This window comes from Miniopterus schreibersii (assembly GCF_964146895.1).
Source record: "Miniopterus schreibersii genome assembly, chromosome: 17".
In the NCBI taxonomy this organism is placed as follows: domain Eukaryota; kingdom Metazoa; phylum Chordata; class Mammalia; order Chiroptera; family Miniopteridae; genus Miniopterus; species Miniopterus schreibersii.
Genome location: NC_138117.1, coordinates 9,855,307 through 9,873,851, shown reverse-complemented (window position 1 = coordinate 9,873,851; position 18,545 = coordinate 9,855,307). Strand labels below are relative to the sequence as shown.

The window sequence follows — 18,545 nt, the reverse complement described above, 5'->3', positions numbered from 1 at the left end:
GTAGAAATTAATGGAAAAAGTATCATATTCTTCCACTGGTACAATTTACTGTGGTTCTTAGAGTATATATTAAATTGATAATTTATATAGGTTATGATTTCAAGCTTTTTTAAAAATATAAAAGTACTTTTGAGATAAATTATACTTTTGTCCTTGAAGTGAAAGTTTAGATGCAATTGCAGGTTAAAGTCTCTTACATCATATATATTACCATTTCTGCAATAATTTATTCTGAATCTAAAATGGAGATGATTTACACATTTGAAAAATGTTGAACTTTTAAATGTAACATAATATATAAGATAAGGTATCAGGTGTAAGATAGAGCAGTGTTTGTAGGCTATTAGAGATGAGGTTTGGCCACCAAATGTAGATGTTATTAGGGAAAAGTGCATTTGTAACATAATGCCCTCGTAACTCTCCAATTAAAAAAAGATTTAAAGTTTAGTTAGCACAAGAGTGTTTAATTTGTTTTCTAAATAAAGTTTCCAGTTTTATTAGATAGTGTCCAGAGTTTATCCTGGACTGGCCTTCCTGCCTTTCCCCTGCATGTTCTAATTCCTAGTACTTTTGATGCAGGTGTTTACCTGCTCTAGCTCAGCGTGACCTCAGGGTCCCAGCTGAAAGTTTATCCTCCAGAGTCCTACTAAGTGCTCCCCCTTTGTCCTTTTAGCTTGTCTTTCTGGAAGTGCCTTTTTCTTCTTTGTACCTCTCCGAAGTCTGCCTGCTTTTTAAGCTCCAGTTCAGGTTTACTTTCTTCATGAAGTCCTGTATATTGTGTCTACCATATATTTGGTATTTAATTATGTAATGCCTTTAAAATAAACAAATTACACTTGCCTTATCTTCTCAATTATATTGTAAATGCATTCAAGGGCAAAATTTTTATTTTTTATGTTCTTTTAACATCCTGTACAAAATAGATACGTAAGTATTTTTTATTTGGGGGCATATTTTGTCTTTATCCTTTGATTACTAAGTGTTCTGGCTTACAATTAGAAAAATTCCATAAAATTGCACAATTGGGGCAGGGTTCTGCTAGAGAGAGAAAAATAAAATTAGATTTCAAGTGTAAGGATGGTATAGCCTCTCTTCTTACATGGTTTATAACCCAAACAACACAAGAAGTAGTGTAAGAACATATTTAACTAAGTACAGATGCATTGTACATGCTAAACACAGTTTAACAGCTATCAGTGAGACCTGGAGAAGTTAGAAGAGTCCAGTGAAGATGAGAATTGATCTGGCCTTTAAATTTCAAGTGACAGGGAAGAAAGATCACAAGAAAGAGAAAAAGAACAAAAGAGCACAATGATCATGTGTAGGCTCTTAACCACATCTGTGGTTTCGCTTGTATTTCAACTAAATATATAATTACTGATACTATCAGAATGTGAACTAAGATAACTTTACAAGAATCACCCTTAATCCCCACTCCCCTCTTGTATGTACCAGTCTACATATATATATACATACATACATACATACATACATGGGAAGGACCTCTTCTAGCATAGAAGGTAGAGAGTTCCTGCTATCTTGGAAGTCAAGAGCCATGTTAGTGCAGTATACCAGGGGTCTGCAAACTATGGACCATTGACTAATAAATCTGGCCTATTGCCTTTTTTCTTACGGGTTGTAATACAAGAATGGCTTTTACATTTTAAATGGTTGGAAAAAAGTGAAAAGAAGAATATTCTGTGACATGTGAAAAATACATGAAGTTAAAGTTTTAGTGTCCATAAATTTTTATTGGAACATAGCCACACTCATATTATGTACAGTAGTCCCCCCTTTATCTATGGAGGGTACGTTCCAAGACTCCCCAGTGAATACCTGAAACCGTAGATATTTGAACCCTATATATATTATGTTTTTTCTATACATACCTATGATAAAGCTTAATTTATAAATTAGATACAGTGAGAGATTAATAACAATAGTAATAAAATAGAGCATTTATAACAATATGTGTAATAAAAGTTATGTGGCTTTAGGACCATTGTTAAGTAAAATAGGGGTTACTTGAACTCAAGTACTGCAATAGTGCAATACTGGATCTGATAACTGAGATGGCTACTAATTGACTAATGGACAGGCAGGTAGTGTATACATATATATACAGTGTGGATATGCTGGACAAAGGGATGATTCACTTTCTGGGCAGGATGGAGCATGACAGTGTGAGATTTCATCACAATATTTAGAACTGCTTGCAATTTAAAACTTATGAATTGTTTATTTCTGGAATTTTTCATTTAGTATTTTCACATTATGGTTGACCACAGGTCACTGAAACTGTGCAAGCCAAAATCACAGTTAAGGGGGGACTGCAGTATTATCTTTGGCAGCTTTTGAACTGTATGGCAGAATTGAGTTGTGACAGAGATCATACATAGTTGCACTCTCCTGGCCTCAAGTTGCTGCTTTGTGCACTGTGAATCCCAGGCATACCTAGACCGTGATTCAAGTGCTGTTTATTACCGTACTGCAATGTTTTGCTTTTTTAATAACCAGTGCATACTCATCAGGTCAGAACAAGAGGAGAAAAGTGGACTTCAGATGTGCTTTTAAGGCACAGTGGGGTAGGAATTATTTTGTATCAAATTAGAAAGCAAAACATTGAATTTACACTGTAGGTATGCAAAAAGAATACAGTATACATCCATATTCCCAGACTGTAAGCACTCATAATATTCCCACTGACAGCAAAGCAACTGTCAGAAAAGTTAGGAAATTTAAAACAATATTTTAGCAGAATTTCCTCACAAAAATTAATGAAAATGAGGCTTCAACTAGAGTAAATTTCTGAGTGGCTCTTTCGTTGGCCAAGTAAAGAAAGCCATTTACCAACGGTGATTCTGGTTCATGTTCAGTTGCAGCAGCCAAAGAAATACGTCTAGAAAAAATAAACTTGTTCAAAACTATTAGCCTTCGGTGAGAACAGTTTTGGGTTTGAAGATATTGGCAGCAACATCAACAATCAATTTAAAAACAATGGATATGATTTTTAGTGGTTTTCCTTGGCTCTTCATGAGTCAACAGATGTTACCAATATGGCTTAGTTGTTGAGTTGAGGAATCTGATGGATTTGATATGCCTCTATGAATATAATCTGTGTGGACCCTTTTACCTGCGGGCACTTGTGATTCATACTGTAGGTGAAACTATAGGTGAAAATATTTTCAAAGTTACGAACACACTAATTTAGTACAGACTGAAGTGGAATTGGCTAAGTTGTGCTAAAACTTTTGGTGGTAAATACGTATGGAGAAGAAAAAGGCTTAGTTGGACAAATTTATAAAGCTTTTGGAAATGGGAGGTGTTCAGAGCTTATGATTATTGATTGTATTATTCATCACCATGCACTTTGTGGAAAATACTTGCATCTGTGGTGTATTATTGAACCATTAGGATCCACAGTGAACTTATTTGCTCTAGTGGAGTTAATGTGTATCAGCCCATGAATTTTTGTCAGAAATAGGAATAGAGTATCTTGATTTCCCCTACTACACAGCAGTTGGATGGCTTCACAATGATAAAGTTTAATTGTGACTTTTTTGAGGTTGAGGTGAGACTGGAAATTTTCTGAACAAGAAAAATTGTGCTCAACCACTATTACATCCTGAATGGCTGTGGAAATTAACTTTTGTTATTAACTAATGTTTCTTTACTGAAATTCAACCTAAAATTACAAAGTGAAATAGTACTTATATGCAAAACTTATACTGTAGTAGTTATTTTGATCATGACTAACATGTGAATCACAAATGTCTAACCACTTTATACATTTTTCATTCTTTCAAAAGTTAAAATGAGACCATTCCCACACAAATTTGCAGCAGATAAATTTTTTGAGCCCAAAATGTAATTCCAAAAAGTTTTAAACCTCATTGTAATTACAGAGGAAATTTTTATATTTCAAAATTTATTTAGCTGTGCAATTGAATTGGAAGTGATTCATCTGCAGTATAATGATATATTAAAGGGCAATATCAGAAAAAGAATTTAGAATTGTATAAATTCTTGCCAAGTGACAAATATGCTAAAATAAAATCACATACCTGTCAATTGATAGCAGTATTTGTTGGTACTGATGTGCTTGAAAAACATTTTTAAAGATTAAATATGTAAAATCTCATTACAGATCAACATTAACAGATAAATATTTGCAATAGATTTTAATAATAGGAGTCTCTAACATTTGAACCCAACTAAATAAAGTTATCCCATTAAAGAAATTTAATTCTTCTCATTAGTAGACCTGTATTAAATTTTCTACTAAGCTATTATATTTTTTACTTTTATCAATAAAATACTTTGGAAATTTATTTTCTTTTTATATAAGTACCTGCATAATGTTCTCAGTTTTGCTCTTTGCCTGCAAACCCTAAAGACTTCATTATCTATCTGGCCCTTTACATATATTTTGGTAACCTCCGCTGTATATACTCAAAGAAAGAGAGAGATTATTTCCCAAGGAAGTCATCCTCCAAAAAAATAATGAAGATCAATGTGGTGTAATGATGTAAAATTAGAATAAGTAAAAATAAGTGTTTAGTGTCATATACAATGAAATTAAAGTTTTTTAATACTATGTGAATAAATTTATAAATGAATTCCATAAATGCCTACTAAAATTACGTACTTTAAAACTGATACCAAAAACAACAATCATGCTTTCCTGAACTTATACATGAGATCTCTGGCAAGAGGATAGAGACAAACAATTGTTTTGAACCAATAGTATAGTTTAAATTTTTTTACCTGTATCTCAGGTGTAATTTTTCAGATAATAAAACTTTTAGCTGATTTGTTTAGTTATCTTTTCGTGGAAATTGTTTTATTCTTAAGTAAGTATTCATTCTTTTTATACCCTGTCTTGTTTGGAGGGGACTTAAGGTGGGGGGGGTAAGACTAGATATTGTGTTGAGTTATTGTCAGGTTCTAGGGTCCTTTTAAAGAGTTCAAACAATGTTTTTTGGGGAATCTTCAATAATAAAATATAAAGATTTATTAATATTATAGTCTAGGGCAGTTTGGAAGATGAGGTATCTGAGGTTGACCTTGAGGGATGGCTAGAATTTAAGAGGTTTGCATTTGGGAGACCAGTTCATGTGGAGTGAGGTGTAAGGAAGGAAAGCAGGAAGCAGTCAATGATGGTTTGGTGGGAGCTGGAGCTGGATGTGTACTTTGGTTCTTGAATATTCAGCTAAGAGAAATGGGCTTTACTGACAGATATTTCCAAACTTGTCATAGTGCTGGACACTCAGAGGTACGTATTGGATAAAAATTGGGGGCTGTTTGAGTGTTTTCTTTAAACACTTAATATGTGATTATAGGTCTAGAAAACGTGGGTAAGTTAGTAATATTAAATAGCCTTTATATTTTTACCTTAGGTATCTTAATGCAATTCAGACGATGTGTCCACATATTCTTCGCTATTTGACTACAGCAGTTATAACAAACAAAGATGTTCGAAAACGCCGGCAGGTGCTAAAAGATCTAGTCAAAGTTATTCAACAGGTAAAACCTAAAATCTATATTGATTTTTCTTTTTTTTTAAACATTCCTGAACTTTAGGTTTAACCTTTTACTACTCTTACTTCTTAAGGTAAAGATGTTTTAAAAATAGGAGGAAAGTATATATGAAGAGACAAAATCCCAAGAGCCCCAAATGGACATTTATTATCTTTAAGTTTAAGATATACTTATGTTAGATGTGGTATGAATGAGTACTGCTTTCTGCTAGGTGGATATTTAATATACATTGTATATTAGTGTTGCTCTTATTGCAAAGAGTGAAGGAGATATGGAGCCTAGAACTGTTTGTTGGGAGGTCAATATGCATAATCCCAGAGTAGTGACCTTTACATAGAATATAATAGTAGTAGTTTCCAAGTTGTACAAAAGCTGCAGCTCTACTGGCTCATTTAGTGAGTTTCTCAGCAATAACTGGGTTAGAAAAGAACTTATTTATTTGCTATAAGAATAAATTAAATTCAAAAGACAGTTTCATTCAGTAGGGTATAAATACCTTCATCACTGTTTATTAAGGGATACTTTTGGCAGTAGAGGAATTTGAAAGCTTGTGGAATAGTTCTAGGATGAGAATTTAGAGAACTTGGTCTGGAAGGCATTAAAAGCTTAAGGTGTGCCTGGAATCAGGATATGAGCAATTGCTTTGAGAAGATAAATGCTAGGTAATTTGCTAGAAATTAATGGTAAGGGAGGAGAAAATAGGAAGATTGGGATATTCTAGGGGCAATCTTCTAAACAGTGTTGAATTAGATCCAGTTTGACCTTTGACTTTATTTTACAGGAGTCTTACACATACAAAGACCCAATTACAGAGTTTGTTGAATGTTTATATGTTAACTTTGACTTTGATGGGGCTCAGAAAAAGCTGAGGGAATGTGAATCTGTAAGTATGAATTTTTACTTACAAATTAGCATTCTTAAATTTTTACATATTGTAAGAGCTAACCTTGTAGTGTTTTATTAAAGTAATTTTATCAGAAATGTATATTAATCTTAAAGTGTATATTAATTTTAGAAATGTGCTGGGATGAAGATGTTTTTAATGTTGTTGCCAGTTGTGTACCCTTTTAGTTAGGACAGTTTGTTAAACATTGAATGTATTATAAATTCACATATACACCCATAATTCCATGTCTTATGCTCATTGGGTAAATATGTGCAATATTTAATATGTATGGGCAAGATTGTTTGGAATTGCATATCACAACTGTAATTCTCAATTTGTTTTATAAGTGGGCCTATTTTTAGAAATTTTTCACATTATATTTAACATTTGTTATAAACCAGTCAAACCAAAAGTGTGATTTTCATAACTACCATGTCTTCTCTTGGTTAGTGGAAACTAAAGTACTTTAAGAGCAGCTGAACAAGTTAAATTTATGGCTTTTTAAATTAAGTTAGTTTTGAAGTTTTAACAAATTAAGAATTTACCTGTTAAATGCATTTACCAAATCCACAAATGACTATTTGTCAATTTTAGTTTTGAGCCCACACATTAGCACAAAAGTGGACCAAATATATTGAAGGACTAAGATCTCATTTCTCTAAGAAAGAGAAAATTATGTAGATATACCTTCTGAAGTGATTTTCGAACTTTGGACAAAATTTTATAGTCCAGTGTAGTATATGTTCATGTAGTCATCGGTATTACTAACATGTCATATGGCATTATTAAATATTGGTGTATATCTGTTATACTAAGTATCTAGGCCTTGCTAAGACAGAGGAACACTTGGTTGCTATTTTTGAAGTTAAAATATTCTCTTAATTATGATACCATCTGTGGAATAGGAGCCACCCCTTGAATTTTTTTCCTTTGTAAAAGATTTCCCAGTCTACTTACTATCAAGAAATAGGCATATCTTTACTCCATTCATAGCTATTCAAAATAGCTGTAAAAGATACGCTATCTACAGTGCAGTTATGTAGGATAATAGACAGGACAAAGTTACTTTGTCAAGATTCTTCACATCATCAGTGGAACAAGGAAACATTGCTGTTCTTAGGTCTTTTTCTTGTAGCATTTGTTTACTTGTTTACGTTATTAGAAGCTTCAATATAGTGTGCTAGAAAGTGCTGTGGTGTAGAACTTGTGATACTAGATGAGAGAATTTGAATGGAATAGTGAGTAAGGCACCGAAAGTTTTGAGTCAAGTTAAAATTGCTTATCAGTGCCATTAATTTTTTTTCTTTTGTATTTTATACACATAGGTGCTTGTAAATGACTTCTTCTTGGTGGCTTGTCTTGAGGATTTTATTGAAAATGCACGTCTCTTCATATTTGAGACTTTTTGTCGCATCCACCAGTGTATCAGCATTAAGTAAGAACATCCTGATTTGATTTGTATTTTATACTTTTAAATTCCTAGAGATTTCCATTTATTGTAAAGTTACACTTAATAGGATTCTAGTTAATTGAATTTTATTTCCCTTTGCTTTAGAAGAAAAAGGAAACAGTCTGATAGAGATTTATTAAAAATTCTTACTTTTGTTTGAATTCTGGGTTGCTACAGACTCAAAAATATCTGTAGCTTCTGTGTGTGGCACAACATGATCTTTGAAAATGATAACTTCAAGGCAATATGATTGTCAGTTACTTTTTAAAAAACACTATTGTAGTGTTAGTAGGAAGAAAAGAGAAGTATACAGTTTTAGAATGGTTTCAACAGGAGTTCAAATAAGGATTTAGTCTTTAATCGGAAATATTTTTGAAAGACCACATTTGGTAATCATTTCAGTTAATTGAGTTTGTTTTATTTGATTATATATTTGAATTCTTATATAGCAAACTCCAATGACATCTTAAAATGTTGAAACATGGAAAAATTATGGTGAATTTTAGTTGAAATGTTCTCTATTGTGTGAGAAAAGTATTGGGGAAAAATGTGAAACTTACATAACCTATTAGAAACTAATTTTACATGTTAGAATTTGAAAAATAACCAATGCCCTTTGGCCACAGATGAAGTCAAACAGTAAATACTCCATAAATATTTAAAAACCTACTACTTTAATGTTTGCCTCTTAGGAATTGTGTGTAGACCAAAGTTTTTCTTTAGTGACATTTGTTTTTGCTAAGGCATCCATATTTGCTTGCCTGATTTTAGTGGGCTGTCACTAAGTGGTTATTCAGAGCTAGAAGTACAGTGGGATCATGAGGTTTTTCCTATGGAAATTAAAGCCTTGACCTCAGTTTTTTAGTACTTTACTGTAGTTAGCAGACCTATAATTTTTTTTTTAAATATGTTTTTTATTGATTTCAGAGAGTGGAAGGGAGAGGAAGAGAGAGAGAGAGAAACAACAATGATGAGAGAGAGTCATTGATCAGCTGCCTCCAGCACGCCCCCTACTGGGGATCGAGCCCACAACCTGGGTTTGTGCCCTGACCGGGAATTGAACCATGATCTCCTGGATCATAGGTCAGTGCTCAACCGCTGAGCCATGCTGGCCAGGCAGCAGACCTATAATTTTAAAAATCTGATTCTCTTAAAGAATACATACAGCCCAGCCGGGTGTGGCTCAGCGGTTGAGCGTCGACCTAGGATCCAGGCGATCAGGGTTCGATTCCCGGTCAGGGCACATGCCCAGGTTGTGGGCTGCAGCCAGTCAATGACTCTCTCATCATTGATGTTTCTCTCTCTCTCTCTCTCCCCCTCTTCCTTCCTCTCTCTGAAATCAATAAAGATATATTTAAAAAAAAAAAAAAAAAGAATACATGCAAATTCCTAGTATGTTGTGGTTGTGAAATAGATAGGTGTCACCTGTATGTGGGACTCTGGTGGAAAATACTTGAATGCTAGCATTGCTTTTTTTCTTTTAAGATTTATAATTGGGCTTGTGAAAGAGGGATGCTAATATTTTTATTTCCCTTGTTGAAATTTCCCCATATTTAATTAGAATTTGGTCACTTGGGGTTTTTTGGTTTTGTTTTTTTAAAGCAGATCCTCCTTTTAATATCTTTAGCACCCAGTATACTAACTTTGTACAGTATAGGTGCTCATAAATATTTGTTGAATGAATAAATTTATTTTCTTTGTATTAATGAGTTCATTTTGTTTGTCCATGCCAGTGCTTTGTTATGCTTTGAGGGTACCATGAGTAAGAAAGTTTGTTCCAGTTTTAGCTTTTTTTATTAACTCTGGGACCTTGTGTTCATTATTTTGCTTCTTAGGATTCAGTTTACCACCCTTACCTTATCTTAAGTAGATAGGACAAAATAAAGTATTTGTCTTATCTACTTAAGAGAGATGTGCAGCTTAAATAAGGTAATATAGTGGGACTGCTTCTATAAACTTGTATGTGACATTATCATTAACTAAGAATTTTTTAAACTTAAGTCAGTATAGTTTTTTTATATATGTGTATATTTTTAAATTTATTTTTGTTAATCCTCACCCAAGGATATTTTTTCTATTGATTTTTAGATAAAGTAGAAGGGAGGGGAAAGGACGGGAGAGAGAGAGAAAGAGAAACATTGATTGGTTGCCTCCCGCACATGCCCCAACCGGGGCTGGGGATCAAACCTGCAATCCACCTTGCGCCCTTGCGAATCGAACCCAAGACCCTTCGGTGCACGGGCTGATGCTCTAACCACTGGGCAACACCGGCCAGGGCAGTTTTTTAGTGTGTTTTTTTTTGTTTGTTTTTTAATTATAGTTGGCATACAATATTATATTAGTTTCAAGTGTACAACATACTGATTAGACATTTGTATGCCTTACGAAGTGATCACTCCGACAAATCTAGTACCTATATGACACCATACGTAGTTATTACAATATTATTGACTGTATTTTCTATGCTGTACTTTACATTCCTGTGACTATTTTATAACTCCCAAATTGTACTTCTTAATCTCGTCACCTTTTTCACTGGTCCTCCCAATCCCCCACCCATCTAGTGACTACCAGTTTATTCTTTGTATCTGAGTTTGTTACTTTTTGTTCATTTATTTTGTTTTTTAGATTGCACATATAAATGAAATCATACGGTATTTGTCTATTATTTCACTTAGCATAATAATCCTCTAGGTCCGTAGTCCGTTCATATTGTTGCAAATGATAAGATTTTATTCTTTTTTATGACTGAATAATATGTCATTGCATATACGTACCACATCTCTATCCATTTATCTGTTGATGGACACTTGGGTTGCTTCCATATCTTGGCTATTATAAATAATGCTGCATTGGACATAGGGTGCATATATCTTTTTGAATTTGTGTTTTGGATTTCTTCAGATAAATGCACAGAATTGAGATTGCTGGATCATATGGTAGTACTATTTTTAATGTTTTGAGGAACCTCCGTACTGTTCTCCACTGTGGCTACACCAGTCTGCATTCTCACCAACAGTGCACAAGGGTCCTTTTTCTTAACATCCTTGCCAGTATTTGTTTGTTGATTTATTAATGATAGCCATTCTGGCAGGTGTGAGGTGATATCTGATTGTGGTTTTAATTTTTATTTCCCTCATGATTAGTGGTATTGAACATCTTTTCATGTCTGTTGGCTAGCTGTATGTCTTCTTTGGAGAAGTGTCTATTCAGGTCCTCTGCCTACTTTTTTTTATTGAATTGTTTGTTTGTTTTTGCTGTTGTGTGAGTTTCTTATATATTTTGGATAATAACCCCTTATTGGATGTATGATTGGCGTATACCTTCTCTCATTCAGTATGTTGTCTTTTCTAAAGTCCAAAAATCTTTTCTCTCTTCCAGTGATAGTATTTTTATTTTACTTAGATTGTTTAAACACTTTTGTCTACCTATGGAATGTTTTACTAAGATGATTTTGAATAGATAGGTTAATGCATTTTCTTTAAATATTAGGGAATAATTTTAGAGCTGGAAGAAATCATAGGGAGCTTCTAATCCAACAATGCACAATTATTGAATTATTGACAATAGAACTTTTCAGTAGAACTTTCTCTATAGTGATGGAAATGGTTTATTTTTACATTCCTCAGTATGGTAGCCAGTGGCCACATATGGCTTTTGAGCACTTTAAATGTGGCTCAGGTTTCAAATTATAGAACCATGATTTTTAAATTGTGTGTGTGTGTGTGTGTAGGTCTTGTTTTCAAATGCCATATTATATATCTATGAGTATATATATATTTATGTACAGTTACCCTAGAACAACACAGGTTTGAAATGCACTGGTCCAGTTATATGTAGATTTTTTTTTTCAATAAATACAGTAATGTAAAAGTATTTTACATTTTTTTTAACATTTTCTCTAGTTTATTTTGAGAATACAGTATTTAGTACATATAACATGTATTAATCAACTTATTGATAAGGGTTTGGTCAGCTCGTTTTCGGGGGAGTCAAAAGTTATATGCAGATTTTTGTCCAGAGGATTGTTGCCCCTAACCCCCCCTATTGTTTATGAGTTAATTGTATATGTGTAAGCAGATCAGATAGAGCTCCTTCACCGTGGTTAGCATATACCTTTATTCAGCTTCTCTCCTGGCTGCTAAGACACCTCTTTGGAACCCTGGAAACAGTTCAGGAAACAGAGTTCTACAAAACACTAATTCAGTACAATTCCTTCTTGATGTAGCTGGAAACTTAAGACTCAGGCTTTAAGCTAGTTAAGTCTTATTTGATGAAGGACCCTGGGCTAATAGGTCCCTGACATTCATTGTATTTTACCTCAATATGAAACCTTTATTTTTTCATTGTGAACAATTGATATTTTTAGAAATAACAGATTTAGATGAATTTGTCATGAATGTATCACTTGAGCCAGAGAATAAAAATGGAAATCTTAAGTCATCGTTTAACTGTGTGTCTCAGAATGTCTGTAGAGTTTTATTTGTTTTACTTTACAAATACAGAGTCCCTGAAGCCACCGCATACTTCCTGGATCAGATTTCCTAAGTATACTGTGCTATGACCTGTAATGGGGCTACTGTGTTGTAGCTTAAGGATGGGTGATCCAAGGGACATCCAGGATTGAGAACCACTGCATCAGGTTGCAATTTTTTAGGCACATAATTACAACCTGCTAGAGCAGCAGTTTTCAACCAATGTGCTGCAAGAATTTTTAAAACCTGCAATACCTCACTATTTAGTCAGGGGCACTGACCTCTTTTTCCTTAGATTGTCAAATTAAAAAATGACAACCAACACAGCAATAGCTGTCTGATGTGAATGGATCAAAATTATACCTATTTGTTTGGCACATCGGCACAAAATACATTTTTTTGGTGTGCCACAGAATTTTAGTAAATAGTTTATGTGTGCCATGAGATGAAAAAGGTTGAAAGTCACTGTTCTAGAGTAATGGAGTGAAAAATCAGTTTAATACCTTTAGTATATAATAAATTAAAAAAGCAGAGGCAGAGCAGAAGGTGTAGCTTCAGCTGAAAAAGGAAATATTCTTAGAGCAACAATGAGATCTCAGGTTGTAAGAGTCAAGAAAAGGTGAGGGGCCATTCATTCAGTAGGACTCAGTCCTGGGGATAGGTCTTTTCATGTTTTTAATGGATTAAGAATATGACTGAAAATAATGTTAAGCATTTAAGTTGGGTTTTTATGAATAGGGCAAACTCCAAGATAATGATCTATTGATCTAATGTTTACCTTTAAACAGTACATTTTTTTAAAAAATTAACTTCTTTAATCCAGAGGTTTTTAAACCTAGCTCTACCTCAAAATCATCTGAAGAACTTAAACAACAACTTAAACTTAAAAAGAATAGATTTTTTTTGTCTTCACTTAGACCTTCTGAATCGGAATCTCTGGAATCAGAGCTTCAGTTGTTCAAGAAGAAAATATTACAGCCCGGCCGGGCATGGCTCAGCAGTTGAGCATCGACCTAGGATCCAGGCGATCAGGGTTCGATTCCCGGTCAGGGCACATGCCCGGCTTGCGGGCTGCAGCCAATCAATGACTCTCTCATTGATGTTTCATCTCTCTCTCTCCCTCTCCTTTCCTCTCTCTGAAATCAATAAAGATATATTTTTTTTTAAAAAAAGAAGAAGAAAATATTACAAATATGAAGGAACAACTCTTCCGGCCAGACATTGAGTAGATAAGATAGTAAGGAGCACACCCTCAGAGCTTAAAATCCAGAGAAAGAAACAGATATTAAATAAAGATAAAATTATGAACTATGGATAGATGTTTTGAAGAAAAATACAGGGTAATTAGGATGACATGGACATAATTTGTATATTGCAAAATCAGAGAAGTAATTTGAAATAAAGTTTTCGTAAACCCCGATAACTCTGAATGGCTTATCTTTAAGTCCCAAAGTAGTCTTATTTCCACTATATACTAATTATGACAGATTACTCCATTCACTAGTTTATGTTTGCCTATCTCTGCCTCTAATTTAAAATTATTTGATATTTGGTCTTTTTTTTTTATTATTGCAGGGAAGGAGACAGATTTGTCTCTGGCCTCCTTTTTTCCCCAGTGGACAAATTTCAAATACTAAATAGAATAGTATTGTAAAACCCATGGTTGTTTATTAAGCAATTCTTTCGATTTATGATTTGGAACATTTCTCTGTTGATAAGTTTCTTGACTAAATGGCTGTAGGCACATGCTATAGTCATATCTTTATTAAAATGCATATTAAGAATGTTTTTATCAGTTTATATACAACTCTGTAGATTTGTAGGATAAGTTACGAATCTGTTTACCATAAAATATGCAACATATGTCAAAAAAGATTGCTGTGGTGGGATTTAATTTAGTATAGCTGAATAGTTTATTGGATATGGTGTGTGTCTGAAATTTAAAAGCTGTTCTAGAATAATTCTTGGACCCGTTTTCAATTGTAGATAAAAACAAAGTATGGAAATAATATTTTGAATGTGTATGATAAACATGTTGGAGCATACATTAATATAATTTCCCTATAGGGGGTTAGTTCAGGCTTTCCACAAAATATTTGCCAACTGCTCTTGCATTTCCTTAAGTTATGAGGTCATTCCTACGTTGGTTATTTTATCTTAATATTTTTTTAAAGTTCTTATTACCAAATAGCAATTTATATTCATAATTATACTTTCTAATATTAGCGAGAAAGAGAAAGGTGTGCTTCCAGATGCAGAGAAAATAGTTTCAAAAGCCATTATTGTATTTCGTATTTCTTTGTTAACTATAAAACATATGTACTCTTATTTTTGACTAATGAGATGTTGAGAAATTCATCGAAAATTTTAAGTTGTCACACAGCATTTATCATTTCCCAGTTTCTTCTACTCTTATAGTTAAAACACAGTTTACACTTAACACTTATTCTTTAGTTAGTTGTCTTAGCTTACCCTTGTAAAAGACTGGAGTACTTTGGATATGCTAAATTTCTGTCCACACTCTTCAGTGAAAAGCAGGCCAGAGCCCTGGTAGGGTCGCTCAGTTGGTTGGAGCATCGTCCCTTCCACCAAAAAAGGTTGTGGGTTCAATTCCTGGTCAGGGCACATACTTAGGTTGCAGATTTGATCCCCTGTTGGGGTGCATGCGGGAGGCAGCCAGCTGATGTGTCTTCTCTCACATCAGTGTTTCTCTTTGTCCCACCCCTTCTTCTCTCTCTAAAATCAATAAAAAACAAACAAACAAAAAACTGTTACATATCCTCTGGTGAGGATTTAAAAAAAAGCGGGCCAGAGGTTCACGTAGCTTAGTGCTAAAGTCAGTAGTATTTGAAATATACTGTGCTTATCAAATAAAATTTGAAAAGCCAGATTATTTAAAGATGTAATATAATAAGCATGTGACATGCTGGAACCCAGATCCTTATCTGTTAAGATACATTGGGGGGTGGGGAGGCACAGTATGGGAGGGAGACTGTCTAAATTTTGAAAACCCGATAGAAAAATCAACCTAGAGTTGGTGGAACCCTAGTCTTTTAGACTTAGTTAATGTTTTTTTTACTTTTTTCATTAGCATGTTGGCAGATAAACTGAACATGACTCCAGAAGAGGCTGAAAGGTGGATTGTAAATTTGATTAGAAATGCAAGACTGGATGCCAAGATTGATTCTAAATTAGTGAGTATTATGTTAACTATGCTGCATAACTAGATTTCAGTTGCTGGTTATTTTATACTTTTCCTGAATATTTATTAGGACACTTTATTAAGAATTTATTTTGTTTTAATAGTTCTTTGAAGGCAATAGAAACCTCCTATTTTTTTGTTACTGGGTAAATATCATCTCTCTACAATACATAAAAATATATGCAGCAGTGCTTGTAACTTACCTGGGATCACTACAGGATCACTTTTCCTGTCTTATTTTAGGGTCATGTGGTTATGGGTAACAATGCAGTCTCACCCTATCAGCAAGTGATTGAAAAGACGAAAAGCCTTTCATTTAGAAGCCAGATGTTGGCCATGAATATTGAGAAGAAACTTAATCAGAATAGTAGGTCAGAGGTAAGAACCACATATTTTCTATTCTTTGTGGGATTTAGCAATAATATAATTGTTGCATGGACTTAATTTCAGAACATAGTATGAGTTGTATCTGATTTTGTATTTCTGTTTGCTGGCGGTATGAACATTTCGTTTAAGAGATTACTAAATGGAAAACTATTTTTCTTAGATGTATTATATGCATTTGTTAGGGAAACTGAAAAAAATTAAGTGTTCCCAGTGTATTATAACTGTTTCTTTTCCATCAGATCTGTTTAACTATGTCAAAAAATATATCGCCCTTTTTGATAGAGATCCTAAGAATGAGACATTAAAAGAGCTTGCACAGCTTTGTATTTTGGAATCCCAAACCGCTGTTAATACTCTTTAGCCATTGTATTCATGTGTGACTGGAGGGTGGGGCGTTTTTAGGAAGCAGCTGTGGAATATTCAAGGACCTCATTTGAAGTTTAGCAGCAGGTTTCTGTCCTTAGAACAGTCCTTCAGTTTTAAGAGAAGGATGGGTTAGGGAATTTCTGTCAGTGCCTTTTCCAGCCAAGTCTAGAATAACTGAGCCTGAAAAACAACCTTTGTATAACAGGTTTTTTTATGATTTGGTGTCAGTTTGTATTGATTTTTGGTATAACGGTGAAATTGTCATTGCTATACTTTATCATTCGTCAAAAATATCAGATGGTATTTTGGTGTGTTTATTTTGTTCTAAGTGGAACATCTGACATTTAGTAATTGCAGAGTTTGTTAAAGTCTTAGAGGATGGTTTGGCAGGAATAGTGCTAAAAAGAAATTCTAGTATCACTTTTTTCAAAGTTTTTTCAGAAAGTACTTTTTTTTTCACCCTGTCTTTTTGTATATTTTAGGCTCCTAACTGGGCAACTCAAGACTCTGGCTTCTACTAAAGAACTGTAAAGAAAAGGAAAAAACTATAAAGGAAAGATAAAATAATAAAACCATTATATAAAGGGTGATATGCATTTTAGAAACAACGTATTGAGTATAAGTTTTGGAGAATTTGAATAAAATTGGCTGTGTTTCATTATCTTGTGAACTTCCTTGTATATATAAGTGTGTTTTTTAACATTTTATTTTGAAATAATTGTAGATTCATAGGAAGTTGCGGAAATATTACACAGAGGGCCCCTATAACCTAAACCTAGTTTCCTCCAATACTTTCATCTTATGTTACGATAGTACAATATCAACCAGGGTATTGACATTGGTACAATATATGTGCATAGCTCAAACTATCATTGTGAAGGTCTCCTTCATACTACCTCTTTGTAGTCACACATACCCCACCGTTCCCACACAGGTCAATCCCTGGCAACCACTAATCTGTTCTCCATCTCTATGATTTTTGTCATAAGAGTGTTCTAAAAATGGAATTATACAATGTCGCCTTTGAGATTAGCTTTCTCTGGTCATCATAATGCCCTTGAGATCTTCCCAAGTTATCAGATATATCAGTAGTTCATTCCTTTGTATTGCTAAGTTGTAGTCTATGGTCTTGATGTACCACATTGTTTAACCATGTACCTATTGAAGGATATTTTGTTTTTTTTGCATTTGAGGGCTGTGATAAATAAAGCTGCTGTTTTTTAATTTCTTAAAGTGGCGCCTTATCATTCACTAGGCAGCTACAGAGACTAAATTGTAGACGCTGAAATTTTTTTAATCCTCACCCGAGGATATGTTGTTATTGATTTTAGAGAGAGAAACATCAATCAGCTGCCTCCTGTACGCACCCCAGCCCGGGATCAAACCCACAACCTAGGTATGTGCCCTGACAGGGAATTAAACCTGTAACCTTTTGGTGTATGGGACAAAGCTCCAAACAACTGAGCCACCCAGCCAGGGCATAAGCTGAATTTTATAAATGCCTCTTTGAATATTTTAAACATATACACACAGAGTTTACTGCACACCTGAGGTATTTAAGATGTATATAAAGTCTTGATTGAGTCTCCTTTACACAGAAGTGGTTTGATTTTCTCTTTGGTTCTTGGTAATGGTGGAAGTAAAAATAGAGAGGCAAATATGTATACCAATGATTTCAGATGTTTTCCTTCATTTTTACTTCCAGTGGTCAGGAAGACAGCTGGACAGGATACAAAATTATTGACTTCCAAATTCACAGTATTTTGAACTTTGTTGTTTGCCAGCCTACTGTTGATCTCCACATATGACCACTCTTGTTTTCCATCTGGTGGATGTAGAGACAAAGGAAGGGATATGGGTATAATCAAATACCCTCAAGCATCTTGAAGAGGTCAACTGGGAAGTAAACAGTTTGGTTCTAGTTCCACTGTTACCACAGGAACAACTGAAATCTGAAATCATATTTGCCTCAGTAGTAAATGTCCTTAAAATACTGAGCAATAAGGACCATCAGTAAGAAAAGTAATCAAGGTCAGGGCCAAACCATCTGCTGGAGCGAAATGTTTAAAACTTACAATGAGTCATTAATTAGGCTTAGAAAATAGCCTGCCATTACACTGTTTTGTGTGTTTTCCATGCATAATTTGTTCCCCTGCATTTTTTAATTCTCTCAGAGATCAGACCATCCTCTGGAAAAGTGTTAACTTCCTGGAGAGGTAGCACAAACACTGTTATGTT

At 34.0% G+C, this 18,545-nt stretch overlaps 1 protein-coding gene across 1 annotated transcript in view; it reads left to right on the top strand.

The window, feature by feature from the left end:
- Positions 1 to 17,531, top strand: part of EIF3E (eukaryotic translation initiation factor 3 subunit E) — a 52,249-nt gene extending 34,718 nt beyond the window's left edge. The window contains exons 10-15 of the mRNA XM_081117008.1: positions 5,400 to 5,526; positions 6,323 to 6,424; positions 7,753 to 7,862; positions 15,444 to 15,546; positions 15,798 to 15,932; positions 16,790 to 17,531. Of these exons, the coding sequence (XP_080973134.1) occupies positions 5,400 to 5,526; positions 6,323 to 6,424; positions 7,753 to 7,862; positions 15,444 to 15,546; positions 15,798 to 15,932; positions 16,790 to 16,828 (616 nt within the window). The 3' untranslated portion in view covers positions 16,829 to 17,531. The remainder of the gene's footprint in view (positions 1 to 5,399; positions 5,527 to 6,322; positions 6,425 to 7,752; positions 7,863 to 15,443; positions 15,547 to 15,797; positions 15,933 to 16,789) is intronic.
- Positions 17,532 to 18,545: the final 1,014 nt, after the last annotated feature.